Consider the following 18712-nt stretch of genomic DNA (forward strand, 5'->3'; position numbering starts at 1 on the left):
TGTGTGTGTGTAGGGGGGAAGGCGAGTCAACAGTGCGTATAAGAAAGAAAATGTTCTCAAACTGAGTGTGGTGATGATTCCTTTTAATACGTCTAAACTATTGAATTGTAAGGGGAGCTGAATTTACATGTCAGTAGAACTGTTAAAAAATTAAAAAATCAATTACGTCCTGGCACAAAGAGCGTGAAGCTGGAGGGAGCTCCCCTGGCACTGACCTGTGGTTGGCGCCAAGCCCTTGGTGGGCTCCTCGGTCAAGCCCAGGTATTCTTTGACGAGCTGACTCAGCCTCTGGTAGGCCACCTCCATGTCGTCTATGGGGAAGGAGAGCGCGCATGTTAAAGCAACAGAATCCGCTCAAGACACCATCCGGTTTCAAAAGTTGGTGGCGAGGGTGTTTTAGCTGCATTTTGAAGTACAGAAGGCGGTGATAGGCAGAATTCTAAAGTGACCCCCAGCAACCTTCTGCCCCTGGGTGACCTCCTCCCCTTGAGAGAAGGTAGAACCGGTGAGTGTGATCTGTTATCACTCCGGGAATTGTGGTCACTCTAGAGCAAAGGGACTTTCATAGAAGTCTTTAAACCAAAAACAACAACAACAAAACAAGCACACTGCCACTGGGTCAATTCCGGCTACTCGTAGGGATCCCCTAGGACAGGGGAGAACTGCTCCCCATGGGCTTCCGAGATGGTAACTCTTTAGGGGAAAGCCTCATCTTTTTTCCGGAGTTGTACCTGGTGGTTACGAATTGCTGACCTTGAGGTTAGCCGCCCAATGCGTAATCGCTACACTGTGATGGGGGCTCCTAGATAATAACACGTAGTTTGAGATAACAACAACAATTAAATCTGTGACAACTAATGTCATCTTTTAAAGTCATTTCCAAACATACTTGAATTTCCCAGAAGGTATACGAATCTCAGGTCAGTTTATCATAATCCTCAGACAGCTACAAATCCAGCTACTGAAACTATTAAAACCATGAACATGTTTAAAGCAAACATCTTCGAGCACTAGCTTAGAAATAGCTGCTTGTTTAAAGCAGTAAATAAACCAACGGCTGGTGGGTTCAAACTGCTAACCTTGTGTGATTAGCAGCCCATCTTGAACCCACGACCCCATCAGCCGACTTTAGGCCTCCCCTACTCCTCAGTCCCTTGAAAGGAGGTCATCTCTAGGCAGGCCACCGTGGCCCCAGCCTCAGGAGCTGAAATCAAGTCTCCAGACAGCCAGCAGGGACAGCAGAAGGACCTCAGTCTCCCAAGGGCAAGGAGCTGAGTCCTGCCACGGGAAGATGAATCAGCTGTGGAATTCAGCTCAGCGCACACCTTGCTAGCAGCCTCAGGGAGTGCTGCGAGGAGAGCCAGCCTTCTGATGGACAGAACTGGGCACGGGGAACTGGGTGCAGTTTAAGCTGCTGAGCGTGACTGTGTAGCAGCTGCAAAGAGTGGCAATGCCAGGGGGATTAAAAAGGAGGGCTATAGAGTCATATAAAACCTTTATTAAACAACAACTTTGGAGTCTACAGCCCCTGTTTCTCAACATACCCTGCCCATCCAGGTCCGCGGGCTTCTAAGGGAAGTCTTTCATCTGTCCCCTCCCCTTCCCCACCCTCCCGCCAAGGATCCTACACTCTTCAATGTACATCACAACACCAGGGACGCAATCGTTTTCCTTTCAGATGTTCTTTGAGCTTGGGGAACAAAAGGGATTTTGAGAGGCCAGCTGAGAGCCTTAGAGTGGAGGGGGCAAGTCTTCTTGAGGAAATTCTCACAGGATCACCCTTGTTACCTCGAAGAATGGGCAGGTGCATGGTCATGATGGCAAAAAAAAAAAAAAGAAGAAAAAAAATCCTTGGTTCAACTTTCCTGGCTTCTAGCTCATCAATGCACTCCTTGTTGAAACTCCTTCCCAAGAAGCCCCCATGACCGTCCTTTGAAGGAGCCCTGGTGGCATAGTGGTTATGCATTGGGCTGCTAACTGCAAGGTCAGCGGCCCGAAACCACCAGCCGTGCTGAGAGAGAACGATGAAGCTTTCTACTCCGGTCACGAGTTACAGTCATGGAAACTCACAGGGGCAGTTCTACCCTGTCTGATGGGGTTGCTATAAGAAGGCAGTGAGTGGAGACCATCTGAGATAGTTAGTTTATTGTGCCAGCCTGGCCGATAAACACAAGTGGGATTAATTGAAGGGTGGAGAGATAAATGGCTTGGTGAGCCTCGCCTTTCTTGTCTCTTGCTCTTTGATCATCGGACCAGTGTGTGGCTGCCTTGTTTGTTCTGTGCCTCAATTTAGAGGCTACACTACCTGTGGGATGCCTAGCCTGTGCACTGTGTCGCTGTAAGTTGAGGTCCCTTTAAGACCACATGATTGGAATGTACATCTCTGGAGCTGGGGACTGACAGTTGGTGACCTGCCTTGCTATTTGCTGTTGTGCTTATATAGCCTAGCTTTCTCTACAGAAGACCTGGCAGCCCTCAAGACTTGAAGGACTGCTAGTGTCTCACAACTCTCTCACGGGAGTGAGTTGCACTGAGCCATTTGAACTGCTTTATAATTTAACTGTTCATTTCTTGTATTATATATCTATCTATCTGTACATAATTTAACAGTTCATTTCTTGTGTTATATATCTAACTATCTTTATAAATAAATATATAAACTTATCAGCAATCTTGTTTTATCTCTCTAGAGAACCCTGTCTAACATACCATCCTTTGGGAAAAACCATCAAAAACCCTTTGGCACCCCCTAACCCAGGTGCCACCCCCTCAGAGAGCTAGGGAAATCTGCCGGCAGCCAACCACTGATGACAGGGGCACGTTTAAACCCATTTTTTCGGGATGAAGCCACGCATGTATGAACTGGAAGCGCAGGGCCATATTTCTGGACTTAACAGAGGATCTAATATTTTACGTTTCAGAGATTAGAAGGTTCTGGTGGAGCCATATGAAATTGCTGACGTTTTTTGTAGGTCAACATGGTGGATGACAGGCAATTTCATCTTAATAACCTGGCCCCCAGCTGAACAAGGGGCCTCGTGTCTTAACTGGTTAAAATAAGCTAGCCATTTGTTTATTGACTGACTGCTTTAAATAAGCAGCCCTTTCTAAGCTAGTGCTTGGAAATGTTTGTTTTACACACTCGTACTTTTAACAGTTTTAGTAGGTAGATCTGTAGTTAGATGGTCTGAGATTCATATGCCTTCTGAGAAATTTAAGTATGTTTTGAAATGGAAGCACTTTTATAAAATGAAATTAATTGATAAAGATTTAGTTATAAATACATCCAACTATGTACGGTCTGGAAACCCTGGTAGTGTAATGCTTATGCATTGGGCTGCTAACCTCAACGTCAGAGTTTGAAACCAGGCACTCGTTGAAGGGAAAAAGATGAGGTTTTCTGCTCCTGTATAGAGCTATAGCCTCAGAGCCCACAGAGGGAGTTCTACCCTGTCTCACGGGGTCGCCACAAGCTAGAATCGCCTCTGTGGCAGACAGCTTGGTTTTGGTTTATGTATTGTCTAATGTTCTTGTCCAAATGCCCCTTCAGGAGCCCTGGTGGAACAGTTATTAAGTGCTCGGCTGCCAGCCAATAGGTTGGTGGTTTGAACCCCACCCAGCAGATGCGAGGGAGAGAGCCCTGGCAGCTGCCTTGTTCCCATAATGATTAACCCATTACTGTCAAGTAATTTCTGACTCATGTGGATTCAACAGGACGGAGTAGGGACTGCCCGAGGGGTTTCCAAAACTGCTATCTTTACATAAGCAGACTGCTACGTCTTTCTCCCACTGAGCAGTTGGTGGGTTTGAACCACGACCTGCCAGTTAGCAGCTGAGAGCTTAACCATGGTGCCACCAGGGCTGGCTCCGTCCCTAAAGATGGCATCTAGAAACACCTGCGGTGGCAGGTCTCTTCCGACACATAGGCTCTCTGTGAGCCCACAGCCCGACAAAGTAAGGCCCCTGGAGGAAGGTAGCCACTCCAGGCAGTGTGACTGACAAACACCTCGGCTGTCTGGGCACTCCGGCGGCACAAACAGCGCCACCTCACGAGTTAGGAAGGGCAGAGGCCAGACTGATGGAGACCCTGGAAGGCTGCCAGGAAGCCACTCCCTTTGAGCCCAAGGGCTCCGGGATTCTCCAGCCTCTTTGTGGGACCATCCTTCCCCTAAGCCTTTTCTTCCTACCCACAGGGACCCCACCCGCCAACGCTCTGCTCCCTGTTACGCACCTGCATTGATGATTGCGTCGAAATATCCTGGGAATGTCTGGTTGACTTTAATGTACAGGTCCACCCGGGAGACGGCAAGCTCGATCTCTGCTCGGCTGAAGAGGCCTTTTCTCCGGAGGTGGCCCTCGTACTTGGTCTTGTTCATGGGCACCACCAGGATGTAGCGAGGCTCAAAATAGGTGCATTTCAAACTTCGTACGCCCTTGGGATGTAGGGGGAAGAGAGGAAGTCAGAGAGGCTGCATTCTGCAGCCCTGGGACCCCCCAAGTGTGGTGGTGAAGTATGATTCGATCTGTTGAACTGGCTACTTTGCACCTATAAGGGTCTTGGGGTTGAATTACACGACCTTGCGTATCAAAAACTGTTAGGGGAATGATTCAAATTCAACCCACCTGGGTATCCTCTCACGAATCATTCTAAGGTTTATGACTGCTTAATAAAACAACAACAAAAGAGACACAATAGCTTTAAGTACAGCAGTGCCGCCTCTTTAGGACTGAGAAGTCCTTTAAGTTGGATGTTTCAAAGGGCATCCCTGTCCTACCAGAAGATAGAGTGCTTCCCGGGGGAGAAGGGGCTCCTCTGTCACCCCTCTGTCATCCACTTCGCGGGACGCTGGGGGGCAGGGGGCTTCCTGGTTCCTGGCCCAGCAGCTGGCTGGACTTGGCCAACATCACATCTCAAGCCTCTGTCTGCAACGGGGGGAGGCCAGGCTGATAAACGCGGGGAGGACACAGCGTGAAGCAGTATTCAGGTTCAAGCACCAGCTGCCATCAAGCTGATTCCAGCTCGGGACCCCACCCCCAGCCCACCCCCACGTGTCTCCTGGTAGAGCTGTACTCCACGGTTTTCCATGGCTGGTTTTTTCCGACGAGGACTGCCTGACCTTTCTTCCGAGGTGCCTCTGGGTAGAGCCTCCAACCTTTGGGCCGGCAGATGGGCACCTTAACCATTGACAACACCCAGGGGCTCCAGGGTGTGGTGGTGGTGGGTAGGTATTTTTGCATCCTCGGTTCTAACTCAGTGACCTTCTGTAAAACAGAATGAAACACTGCCCAGTCCCGTGCCAGCCTCCCAATGGTTATGCTTGAGCCTGTTGGTGCGGGCACTAAGTCAGTCCATCTCATCGAGGGGCTTCCTTTGGCTGACCTTCTACTTTACCCAGCAGATGCCCTTCACCAGGGACAAGTCAATGACAGGAGCTGTCATCCCTCCTTGGCTGTGCGTACGGCATGTTTTCTGTGATGGCTCTTGGTCATTGCTGGGGGACCGGCCCCTGGCTCAGGATGACCTGACACCCAACAGGACAGAAGGCTGCCTGGGCCTGGGCCATCTCACGGTCGGTGGTAGACTGGGCTGTGGTAAGCCCCCAAGTTCTTGCTGGCTGCTTTTGGGAAGGTAGCCTGCCTTTGTCAGAGGCTGGATACTCCACGGAAACCTGTTTGGCATCACAATAGCACCAAGTCTCCACTGCAGATGGGTGGTGGCCAGGCATGCGATACATCAGCCAGGAATCGAACTGGGTCTTTCTGCTGGAAGGCGAAGCGTCTCCCCCTGGCCCACGACTGTCCCCAAAGCACCTCCTCCTTCCCCCAAACCTTCTGCCCTTTGTATTTCCTAACTTCAAAATCCTCCCATTCTTTCTTGTCTTTCTGCCCCCCGCCCCTCAAAAATACCCCACACAGTCTTGTCCTTGTCTAGGGCAGCCAGGCCCCCGCCGCACACACAGCTCAGGCTGCAACTTCACCGCATCAAACCTGAGACACCCGTTGCCGCCAAGTCGAATCTGCCTCACAGGGACCCTCACGTGTGAGTCAGAACTGCGCCACACACCGGGTTTTCTTGGGCGTCATTTTCACAGAAGCGGATCACCTGGCCTTGCTTCCGCCGTGCCCCTGGTAGGCTCAAGCCTCCCACTTTTAGCTGAGACCCCCCTACAGACCCCTACCAGCAAAGTGCTGGGTGTAAGATGACAAAGAGGGTTCAGTGAAGGGAAAACAAAGCAAAAACCAGAAGATGGTTGGGGGCAGTGGGACTCGGACCAGGGGACTTGCTAAAGTTGGTGGGGAAGCTCCAACTTCCTTGGATCTCATTTTTCCCAGAACTTTTTGAAGCCCCCTGGCAGGCCAGGTGGGATTTCTGGCACTGCCATCTAGCTCCTGTTGCTTAATGTCCATGCGTCATGCCTTCCCCTTGCAGGGGGCCGGGACTTGGAACTGACTGGCTGGCACTCGGTTTGCTTTGTCAGGTAGGCTCACCTTCCCCATAGGAGCCCTGGTGGCACAGTGGGTGTCACACTGGGTTGTACCCACGAGGTCAGCAGTTCGAACCCCCCTGCCCGCTCCTTGGGAGAAAGGCGAGGCTTCCCACTCTTGTAAACAGTCTCATAAACCCACAGGGGCCAGTCCTTCCCTGTCCTACAGCATGGCTGGGAGTCCAGTTGGACCACAGTGGGCGTGGCTTGGGTTTGTACCTTTCCCGCATGCTGCTCCACACTTCTGAGACTGAAAGGAGCGGACTGCCTCAGCTTTCTCCCACAGAGGCACTGGTGGGTTTGAACCGCCAACCTGGCACTGTGCAAGCCCAGTGCTTTACCCATTGTGCCCCTGAGGCTGCTTTGTGCCCACCCCCACCCTTTGTGCCCTTCCTCATAAGCCTGGCCCAACCTCCCGCCTGCAGCCGAGGTCCTGCACTCTTAGTCTCTGCGAGCACAAGGTCCCACCTCCCAGAAACACACTGACGGAAGGGACGACGCTGACCTCTATCTCCATGTGAATACAGCTCGCCAAACCGTCTCTGGCGATGCCTTCCACGGTGTCCCGGTTCAGCCCGTAATTGTGATTGCAGTAGTTGAACGTCAGAATGAACTTCCCCTGCAGTTGGGAACAGACAGAGATTTCCGTATTATGGCTGCCCTGGTCGCAGTCTTAGCAGTCAAATCACTCAGTGTCAGGCTTTTTCCACGAGTCCAGAAATGTGACAGGTATCAGCACTCACTCACTCACTCACTCATTCACCACTCACTGCCACTGAGTAGATTCCGGCTCACAATGACCTACAAGGACAGGCTACAACTGTCCCTGAGAGGTTCTGAAGCTGTCAATCTTTACGGGAGTAGAAAGCCTCATCTTTCTCCCATAACTAATAGCAAGGGCCTGAGAATGCCAACAGGGTTATAGGCTGGGACATCCAAAGGTGATGGGGAAATGCATTCAGGCATCTTCGGTGCCAAAAAGGATGGGAGTGGGGTGGGGTGGAGAGTGAAGCTGCTGAGCTTTATGGGATGATGGTGGAACAGACTTCTTGGCTTATTAACGTGCTGCTAACCCAAAGCCTAAGCCACGTGTCTTCATAGTTAGAGAAGCAAAGCGAGCAGCTTGCCCTTGGCCTTGGCCATCCCGGCTGTGCCAGACAAACCACACAGCCCAGGAGAGGCATTGATATCCCAAAGATTGGCATTCCCAGATAAGTCATTACGTACCAGGTCATTGCTGCAGGCCGTGAATGACACGGATACCCCCAAAAGCTTTGCATCCTGGGATGAGTCCTAAATGACAGACCATCGTGTGCTTCCTCAGAGAGACTGGTGTTTATTGAAACTGCAACACTGCCCTACGTGTGACTCCACAGAAGTGTGGCTGCAACCCTAACATGGAGCTGTGTTCTGGAAGTAGAGAACAGTCCCCAAATGCAAGAAAAAGGTGATCCCTGGGACTCAGGAGTGTGTCTTGGACCACACTGTGGCAGAACCACTAGCTCTGATCTAAACTGGGGGAGCTGAACACCGAGTCAGGCACGTGTGTGTGTGTGTGTGTGTGTGTGTGTGTGTGTGTGTGTGTGTGGCAGTGGGGGGTGGGGGCGGGTCATTTGGTAGGAGGCATGCAGGTCTGTGTGTCTGTCAGCTTGGGTGGCATGGGGCTGTCCACAGTCGGTGTTGGAGGGGTATGTGGGATGTATGTCCAGGGGTGCTCTCTGGGTGGGTGTGTGGGTGTGATGGTGAAACCGTGTCCCGTGAGTTAGCAATCTCCAATTTGTCTCCTCATCAAACAGCCTTGAGCTCCCTGTGAGGGAAGGGCGATCCGGCAGAGCTCAGCTGAGGAAAATGGCATGCTATTGCAGTACAGCATGCGAGCGGGAACCCTAGAATTAAGTACTCCTCAAAGCACCAGGCGGTTTGTAGAGGCGTGAAACTATCCTAAAGCTACAACGGAAGCACCGTCATTTCCTGGTCCAGGAAGAGGTCTGATTGATTTGGTTACAGATGCGCTAGCTAAGGTGAGGGGAGCCGAAGCCCGACGCACAGATGAACTGAAGCGAGGATAACGACCTCAGGCTCTAACCAGAGACGCGGCCTTGAGCTTGGGGAGCAGTTGTCCTTCAAGCTGAGGAGCCCTAAGAGATTGCTTCTTGCCAACCCTGAGAACACACAAACAAACTCACTGCCATCGTGTCTTGTGACTCATCTGAGTCATAACGAGTCGTAGGGCAGGGTAGAACTGCCCCCGCGAGCTTGCAAGACTGTAGCTCTTTGTGGGAATACAAAGCCTCGTCTTTCTCCTAAGGAGCTGGCTGGTGGTTTCGAACCGCGGATCTTGGCAGTTAGCTGCCCAGCTCGTAACCAGTACACTACCAGGGCTCCTTATGAGCATGGAGATAACACCTCAACCTCTATCAGAGCTGTATTCTGAAAGACAAGGCCCCAGAGTACGCTTAAGACATTAAGCTAGGGCCAAGAGAGAGCCCTAGGAGGGGACATGAAGGGCCATTCCCAGGACGTTCTCGGTGACACGGTTAAGGACAGCTGTTGCGGGAGCTCCAGATCTCTTGCTCGCCCTGGAAACGTGTGCACACCACATACACACACTGTACATACACTTCGAGTTGGTCCTTCAAGCTCACGTGTGTGGACAAGGCTCTGGGCAAGGCTCCTTGCATAGACAGCAAGGAGGACCCCGCCCTGCGCCGCTCGGCCTGCTCCTCTCCAGCAGTTCAAAACCACCAGCCAGCTCCTTAGGAAAAGACGAGGCTTTGTATTCCCACAAAGAGCGACCGTCTCAAAAACTCACAGCTGTGAGCTGGGAGTCAGTCTGGGAGGAGGACCACTTGTCCTGACTAGCCAGGGATTTGAGCTCGTTTAAATCCAAGCACCTTCTGGCTTGCAGCAGCTTTCATGGACAGAGGCCTGGTGGCGTCTGGTCCACGTGGGGCTGGTAGGGAAGGGCAGGGTCAGCAGTTCGAAACTACCAGCCAGCTCTGCCGGAGAAAGACGAGGCTTTCTATTCCCGCAGAGTTCCAGTCTCAGAAACTCACAGGGGCAGTTCCACCCTGTCCTATAGGGGCGCTGTGAGTCAGCGTCCACTTGATGGCGGCGAGTTTTTAGGGCTGAAAGTTGCGTGAGTAAACAGCAGCCAGCCAATCAACAGAGACCACAAAGAACTGTTCAGCCCACTTTTCGTTGTCCTGCCTCAAAGCGACCCCTCACCCAGTCTGATGGGACATTGTCTCCAGGACCCCACATCCAGAGGCATGGGAACAGCGAGGCCTGACGTGGCTTAAGCCCAAGCCAGCAAGAAGGCGCCTCTCAAAAGCACACTCGCATTACTTCCTCCAGCTTCTCGCTTCCATCATCTGGAGGAGTTCCCCCAGGGCCTGCCCAAGACTGGATTTCTTACCTGCTGAGCACTAAGGGGGCGGTTCTTACCATATTTAGCATCTCATCAAAGACTTCCTGGGACACAAAATGATAGTCAACTCGATCCCCTTCACCGAAGTACGGAGGTCTTGTTGTGTGGCAGGCCCTGGGAACAAAACACAGGGCTGAGTCTCTCTGTTTAGCTGGAAATTGGAAACGGAAAAGGTTTCGGGGAACAAAATTTGCTCTTTATACACACGCAGTGGCCCTGCTGTGCAGGGATCATGTCCAGGGTGGTCCACCAACAACTCATCTTGACCCATTGGACAGCCATGTAGCGTGGAACTAGCTCTTGTGTCCTGAGATCACATTACTTTTCAAATTATGATGATGGTTATGGCTCAGACATGAGGGGGGGGGCTTCAAAGAGTTTGTGGACAAATGGAATTCAAAGATGTTGCAACTTTCCCACTAACTTTCTATAGTTCCCTTGCATTTTCCACCCAAGTGTGTCCCTGTTCGCTCTGATGGACGGCATTGTCCCCACGCTCTCTTCCTTGCTGGCAGGCTCTCCTCCCTCCTCCTCCACCATGTGCCCAGACAGTCAGGGGTCATCAATCATGGCTGGGCGCCCTGGGCTGGCATTCCTTCACACGGCCTTTCCACTGCATGGCGAGTACATTTCTCAGAGTGATTGACTGGCAGGGGCTTTTCCAGAATTGCTCAAAGGGAGGCGAGGCAAAGAAGGCAAAGAGGCTGTGAGGCAGGTAAGTGCAGAGACTGTGTGGCTCCTGATGGCAGAGTTAGCGTCCACTGGGAGGCTGCCTGAGGAGGAGGATGGACCAGAGGTGACCCCAGGGGATGGGAAGCTGTCATCTCATTTCCCCGCGTTGAGCCCATCACTGCGTGGGACGCTGACCAATGGCAACAAGGGACAAAGGAGATGCTGGACAGGGAGAGCAACACTTCACCAATGGTTCCGAGAAAAAGGTGCAGCCAATTTGGAGAAGAAGGACAGAGTTTGGGCTGTTGCTTTCTATATCCTTTTCTCCCTCCCCCACCCCACACCATGCCTCCCAAGGATCTTAATCTGCATTTCCGCCCATTTGTTACTGACCCGTCCGTGAAAGGAAGGTGAGGGAATTAAATCCTGCTTTTCCATGGGACACCCACTCCCCCTTGTTTCACTGGACAGACCAAAGAACTGAATGGGACTGAGCTGGAATGGTCACGCTGGTCATCAAAGTCCACCAGGGGTTGGGGACTAGACCTTCGAAAGGCCCCGGAAAGCTGGGCCAGGCCATGGGCTGGTTCCAAACACCACTACCCCACCACCATCCCCAGTCTAATGGGACATGAAGGACAGATGTCTAGGAAGGACTGGCAGATGGATGCGGAAGAAGGATGTCTTCATGTGGCTCAGAGCATGCGGCTGGCTTAGCAGCTCCATTCGGGACCAGCTGGTATGTGGAAAGGATGAACCTCTTGTTACCACAAATACTGAAGCAGAGGCTTGGCTGGGGCTCCTTTAAAGTCGAGCCCCTTCCCGCAGGCAGCTGACGTCCTGAATGATCTCCTTCACTGTAGACCCATAGAAGCTGCCGCGGGTACTCCTGGGGCACGTGGCAGGTACGTGAAACTGGTCCTAATGTCCAGTGCAAACATCTGTCCCCCAATTCCTGGGCAATATTGAAGGGGTTGGGAAAACTGAGATTCCAGCACCTACCTGTGAGTGAACATCAAACGCCAGGAGGACTATTTCGCTTCCTTCCTGTGATAACCACACACCACATTCCTAGTTGGCTCTACCTGGCAAGTCAGAAGTCTGAGCCCATCAGAGATACCTTGGACGGAGGGCTGGTGATCTACTTAAGGACAACCGGCCATTAAAAACCCCATGGGGCCCAGGTCTGCTCAGTCACTCCTGGGATTGGCTATGAGTCGACATCAGTGCAAAGCCAACTGGCAGGCCGTGTGCCGTGTGACGGATCCAGATAAGAAGGTGGAGGAGGCAAATTGGTGAAGATTCATAATGATGAATCAATGAATACCTCCAAGAACTCCTATGGCCAAGCTTGCCTCAATCAAAACAAAACAAAACAAAACAACCCCACCCTCCAAACTCACTGCCATTGAGCTGATGCTGACTCACAGCGACTCAACAGGACCGGGGAGAAGTGCGCATGCGAGTTTCTGAGCTGGTAACTCTTTACAGGAGTAGAAAGCCCCGTCTGAATCAGGAGGGGGTTTCAAACTGCTGACTGTGCCAATAGCAGCACTCCATGGAACCACTGTGCCCCGGGGCTCCTAGGGTGCCTCGGTAGCAGCGTATAACTTAAGAAGGCCTGGGCTACCAACCATCCCAACACAGCTGGCCTGCAGAGATGAGAGGGGGATTCTAACCAGAGGAGGCCTTGGTAGCTCGGTCACTTGGGTTGGCAGGGTGCTTCCAGATTTACTCCTTAGCACAATAGGATATTTCTGGCGCCCCTTCGGTCTTTTGTCCTAGCTTGACCTTCAATTCATTGCGCCAAATTTATCTTCTGAAGCATACCCGGTGCCTTCACAGGAGCATAATGACCCTTTATTATTTTTCTTCCAACATCAAGTTTGAAGTGATTTATATTGCTCCAGGGACTTTAAAATATTTTAATCAATAAATAATTATATAGCATTATCTTCCCGGAGTTGTCCAAACGAGGAATGTAATTTTAGATCTCTGAATAAACGAGCCTGCTTAAAATAGTATTTACATGGTTGGAACATGTATAGCTTCAGGGAAGGGGCCTTTTTTTTTTTTTGGTTACTGCTGTAGGAAAGAATTTGCATTTCATTTTCTTGCAATACCATATATCTTTGCAGTCACATTCCCCAGCTCGCCAATGTACACCACTGATTTAAAAGCAATGTCTTGGTGCTATATAAAGAATAAAAGAAGGAACCATTGAGTGAACCGCCCCCTCCCCACAATTCTCCCCCTTCCGCCCCCGCCCAGGACAATCCCAGAGCCACCATTCCCAGAACCTGGCAAGAGCTGTGGAAGTCGGCTGGAGGGTGTTTTGGGTAATTCTGGATCTTGAGGCCGGGGCCCCTGGGTGGATCAGCGTGTGCTCAGCTGAAGGTTGGGGGTTTGAAGTCGCCCAGCAGTGCTACAGATTAAAGGCTTGGCGGCCTGCTTATTGCCGTCGCTGTTATCGTTGCTGGTTGTCGGACATCTCGGAGCTGATTCTGACTCACGGGGACCCCTAGGACAGAGTCCAAGCCACCTTCTAGGGTTCTCTCGGCTGGCATCCCTACAGAAGGAGATCCGAAGGTCCAGCCCCCACGCAGCTACATGGTGGGCTTGAACTGCCGGCCTCCACATCACTCATCGTGCACCTTGGTACCCTCCATAAGGAGGATGGCCTGTGGAGCCATGCTCCCGTGTCAAGGCAGGCCATCGCGTGGCCAACCATAATGCTGAGTTAGGAAACAGAGCCTTTCCAAACCCTGGGTTTGGACTTGGCTGGCACTGGGCGAAGCTCCACACGTGGAGGGCAAAGTCAGAGGATGCAGGGTCATCAGCGGCAAAGGGCAGCTGGGTCTGTTGTGGACAGGGGGCGGGGGGGTTCTGATGGATGGGTCAGGGGTGGCTAGGGGTTACAGTGGGGCATCCACAGTCTGGTTCCCAGAAAACAAAAAGATGTGTTTCTCCTTGCTCCTTGTCACCTTCTCCTAGTATGAGGGGTGCACTTTAGCAACCCCTGTTCCCACCTCGCTTCCAAAGGCACAAGGATCAAGACACCAAATCACTCCCAAGGCCTGACCTTCAAGGAGCTGAAACGCCCGTGGCACCCTGTCCTTACCAAGGCTTAGGGCCACTGGCCAGTCCACGTCCTTCCCTCCTCGAGTTCTGCTGGAAAGGGCAGCGTAGCTGGTAGGGTGTTTTGCACATGCTGGAAACGAGTGGCCCTGGCCAGCAACACCGGAGCGTGCCCAGCCTCAGCCGCCGACGGATGGCTTACCCGTATCTGAAGTAAGTGCTGAACTGTCTGCAGAGCCGGTGGGCCAGCTCTCGCTTCCCACAGGCTTGAGGCCCGGCCAGGATCAGCATGGGGTAGGGAGCATCCAGACTCGGCAGGGTGCTGCAAAAGAGGGTTCAGTCGCACGGGCGAGAACAACGTGCCTCCCTTGCAGAGTCCCCATGTCATCATCAGTTCAGTTAAATCGTCCCTCCCTCGCTAGATGTCAGGGGTCCTCCACCTTCCTCACGCCGCGACCCTTTCGTACAGTTCCGCATGTGGCGGTGACCCCCAACCATAACATTATTTTCGTTGCTACTTCATCACAGCTGTTTTGCTACTGTTATGAATTGTCATGTAAATAGCTGATAGGCAGGATGCATTTTCATTGTTATAAAATGAACATCATTAAAGCATAGAGAGTCAACACAAAAACAGTATGTAATTGTATATTGTGAAATATTTATTTCTAATGACAATAAAATGAAATTTGGTCTTGAAGCATGGTGTAGCATGGGCAACAGTCTTAATATAACAACAGTAAACTACATTGCTGCATTTTACGACAGTATGCGTAAAAAGCCAACGCCTTGGTTCCTAAGACCATCGGAAATGTGTGTTTTCTGATGGTCTTAGGCGACCTCTGTGAAAGGGTCGTTTGATCCCCAAAGGGGTTGCGACCCACAGGTTGAGAACCACTGCTCTATGCAGTCACTGTACTTGCAAGTCTTACCTTGTGAAAATAGATTACTTATAATAGGTGAGAAAGAATATTCACAGCATCCCATGGCCATTGAGTGAATTCTGATTCTAGCTGCCCTCCAGGAAAGACAGCGTAGAACTGCCCTATAGAGTCCCCACAGCTGGGCTGTCATCCTCACGAGAACCCACCACCAGCACAGAGGCCGGTGGGTTCCAGCCACCCAGCTCCACGGTGAGCAGGCAAGCACTTAACCGCTGCATCACAGGCTCCTCATTCACAGCATCACGACTCAAACTTACAGCCCCCGAGTCCACGCTGACTCTTCAGGGCCCTACAGGACAGGGTCCAGCTGCCCTGTGGGTTCCCGAGCCTGTGAGTGGTGCTTACGGGAGTAGAGAGCCTCGTCTTTCTCCCATGGAGCGGCGGGTGGTTTTGAACTGTTTGTGTTTAGTAGCCCAACTCAGAACTCACTATGCAACCGGGGGTGGGGGGAGGGAGGGCATAGACAGGGTAAAATTCAACTATATGTAAATTTACTTTAACGAGATTTTTTTTAAACATAAGGAAGATACAGTAAGACATTCATTCTTGAGAGCTAAAGTATTCCAAGAACTTGACAACTGAACGAAATAAGACTGCCTATGAGAGTAAGACTTGATCATCTGCGTGGACTGGATTAAAACCCAGACATGCAAACCTAACAGTAATACCCAAACTTCCCCGCCAATTATTCTGTGGCAGCAGTAGCCTTGCTTATACGACCTCGATTTCCACGAGAAACTTCTGAGGCTGTCTCTATTCTTATCCCCCCATTTAGCACCTGAAAAACTGGAAGTACAGCCTTCATGGATTGGATGAAGGCTCAGCTATTCATAAGAGCGGATCCCTCAACTGGGTGTGGCTCCTGGGCTGGAAAGACTGCACTCTTGGGTGAATGGAAGAATGAGAGTGCCCTGCAGCAGGGTGATTCAGGACCCCACTCATGATAAAAAATAGAGGACTACAGGATGAAATAGATAACGTTTTCCAAAAACACATGCTGGTAGCAATAGGAACGGATTTTTAACTCGCACGTAATCCTAGCCCTAAACCAAGAACAGTGAATTCTTATGCCATGGGTCTGTTCAAAACCTGCCCCCATGGAGTGATCACTGGAGATACAGTGCTACAGCAAAGGGTGGTGAAGAAAGTAGATGGTGCCTGGCGATCAGAAAGGATAGCAGTTAGGGCCTCAAAGTCTCATCTTAAAACAAGGAGCCACAAGTAGAAAGAAAATGTTTTTAAAATGACGATGCCAGCGTATGTACAAATGTGCTTGACACAACTGACGTACGTATGGACTGTGATAAGAGCTGTAAAGCCCCCAATAAAATGTGTTTTTTTTTAAAAGGAGCCACTGAAGTGAGGTGTCAGCTAAGTCTACATGAAGAAGCACATCAGCCTATATGACCCAAGGACTGTAAGTAATAAAACCCAAATCCAGAGGAGGGAACGGTATTAGAATTTTAAGTCAGAACATCCAGTTTCCAGAAGGCTATGGGTGGCAGTGAAAGCCCAAAACCTATTTGCAGGGTCCCCCAGGTGGATGCAGCTTCAGGCAAATCCCTCTGACTATGGATCAGAGACGGGAAAGGCCTTGTTATCAGACAGAGCACGCGGTAGGATGGGTCGCTGCAATTACAGTTATGTCAGAAGGTGATGCCTTGCCATTTGATCTCCCTCTTGATCCAAGGCTGTTTTTAATACTGTCTGCTTTGTTTTCGATTGAGGTTTTTCTCTGATTCATTATGTCATTGTTGGGCTGTTTGCTTGTGTTTTCAATTATTTTTCTTGATTTTGTCTGTGTTTCTCTACATGAAGCCCGAGATCCATCCACCCATAGAGACAACAGCTGGATCAATAGTTTCAAAGGGACTGGCAGGGGAAGTGGGCACGAATATGGGAAGCGAACAACCAGGAGTACAAGGAAGAAAGAAGGAATATCCTGAATGTGACAGTGGTGGCGGCTGCACAACTCTTAACGCGTGTGATTGGACTGCTGAAAGACGTGATGTGTGGATTCTATGTCGGTGAAAATATTAAGCATAAACTAAGGCAGGTTTTGAAACGCATTTTGAGATGCAAGCTCTATACATATGGAGGTAGTGGCCACATGGCCGTTTGAACTTCTCTGAACACCTGCACAAAGCAGCCAAGAAGCAAAAGCAGAAGTCCACGGAACACTTGGTTTACAACAGAGCCAGGTGAGGCAGGATTTCCATGCATCCCAAACCACAAATGGGTGGAGACGCAGGGCCAAACCCTCAGTGTCCACGCGACACTGGAGTCTGCAGAAGACAAAGCACAAAAGCAGCCGGGGCGGCATCTGACAGACCACAGACAAAGGGACCCCCCCAAACCCCAGTGGATTTTCACTGGAAAGCAAGCTGGCTGAAATGAGGATCATTTGTTGTTCTCCCAGATGAGGTAAGTTCAAGAGGCCCCTGGTAGCAAGGACTGACTTCCCCAATGGAATCACCCACGAGGAGGCTGCTCCACAGCCGGAGAACCACAGCCAGGAAAACACACGGAGCACACCCACAAAGGCCAAGAGAAGACGAGGTGCAGATCAAAGCCGGGTAGTGGACGGGGGCAGAAACATTTCAGAAAGCAAGACCACCCCACTTTTAAACACCAGGCAAGACCAACAGAAGAAATGACACGAGCGATTAAAACAACAATGACATAAATTAGAATGAGGAGAATGCAGAGACGACGTGGCAGCAGAGTTCAGGAAAGAATTAGAAAGATAAGGGGGGCGGGGCGGAGAAATCACTTCAGAAATGAAGATTGAACTAAAAGAATGCCTGAGGGAACAAACACCCTGTATTAGGTCTGAAGGAAAACAGATTCACCGCGGCCCTCGCAATCCACGGGGAAGTCATTCTTGGCCATGTCCTCCCCCGATCCCCCTTCTCCCGGGCAGATAACAAATCCAGCCATGTTTAATTTGCAATGATGCTGCTGTTGTTTCCCCCCATTTTGATCAGGACTCTTCTCCAGATTCATAAATGGAAACCTTCTGGAATGGGAGCTGCTATGCCATCATTTTAATACTATTTGCCGCTCCCATTGTGACAGCACAGGGGAGCATGCCTTCCGGGTACAGCAGCACCCCAACGCCCCAGACCTAAAAGTCAGGGTGCCTCTCCTCACAGAGCCTGGGCACTGCCCGGGGCAGGAAGGGCCAGGGCAGAGGCGCCCACTAGCTCCCCATCCACCCCCATGAGTTCTCCACAATGAACCATGGCCTCCTATTTGCCCGGCAGCCAGAAACCATCAAGAAATATGTGTTTATCACACGTCGCTACCATTTCCCTGGATATATATTTTTATAGAAACATACCCTAAAGCATGAAAGCCCTCGCTGCCTCATAAACTACAACGGAAATACAACGATACAAACGCCCTCCTTTGAAATCAAGTGTGCTTGTCCAGATGTATGCAAATAAGGGATAGGTCGCTTCCCCCCCAGGGCCGCCGCCATCCACACGGCAACCTCCAGTGTCAACATTATTAGATTATGTGTAAGCAAAAACATCATGCCCTACGACGCCAGAATGAACCATTGTGCTCGCTCTGGGGAGCCAAGCTTGTGAAGTACCGGCGCAGAGACGGCACAGGAAAGCCATTTATCTGAGAGATTTTACAAGTATTTCAAAGATGCCTTTGGGTATGGAGAGGGGTTCTGCATTCTGCTTAAGAGTATAAAGACCCAGCTGTTCCCACTGATTGTTTCCAAAGGAATGGAGACCCCGTGGTAAAGCTGGCTTCCAGCGAAGAACTGAGAGACCCTATTCCCGTGTTTGGCTGAACTGGGTGTCCCCTCTCCGCTGGGTGGATAGCAATGCAGTGGGGAGGGCAAGCTTGGGTGTCCCTCTGGCTGGCTCGGCCTCCTTCCAGGGACTCCCTAATGACCCGAGTCCCTGGAATGCTCTTTGGCTGGGCAGTGAGCTGCCCTCCGCTCACAGCTAAGGGAAACATGCACCGTGGATAAGAACCACGGCGACGACCATGCGACACTCAGGAGGCGAAGGCCTATGGTGCTTTGACCTGTCGTCCGTCACCCTATGGGAGTGGGTCCAAAGGTGCCGCATGTCCAAAAG

The 18712-nt window shown here is 51.1% G+C and overlaps 1 protein-coding gene across 1 annotated transcript in view; it reads right to left on the reverse strand.

Annotated features, from left to right (window-relative positions):
* The window catches only part of LRGUK (leucine rich repeats and guanylate kinase domain containing), an 88481-nt gene that overhangs the window by 13475 nt on the left and 56294 nt on the right, over positions 1-18712 (reverse strand). The window contains exons 9-13 of the mRNA XM_045288922.1: positions 13868-13987; positions 9933-10029; positions 6991-7104; positions 4232-4433; positions 216-311 (exon numbers count right to left, since the gene is read on the reverse strand). Of these exons, the coding sequence (XP_045144857.1) occupies positions 216-311; positions 4232-4433; positions 6991-7104; positions 9933-10029; positions 13868-13987 (629 nt within the window). The remainder of the gene's footprint in view (positions 1-215; positions 312-4231; positions 4434-6990; positions 7105-9932; positions 10030-13867; positions 13988-18712) is intronic.

This window comes from Echinops telfairi, unplaced genomic scaffold, assembly GCF_000313985.2.
Source record: "Echinops telfairi isolate 266 unplaced genomic scaffold, ASM31398v2 ScPeMD7_23;HRSCAF=83, whole genome shotgun sequence".
Taxonomy (NCBI): Eukaryota; Metazoa; Chordata; class Mammalia; order Afrosoricida; family Tenrecidae; genus Echinops; species Echinops telfairi.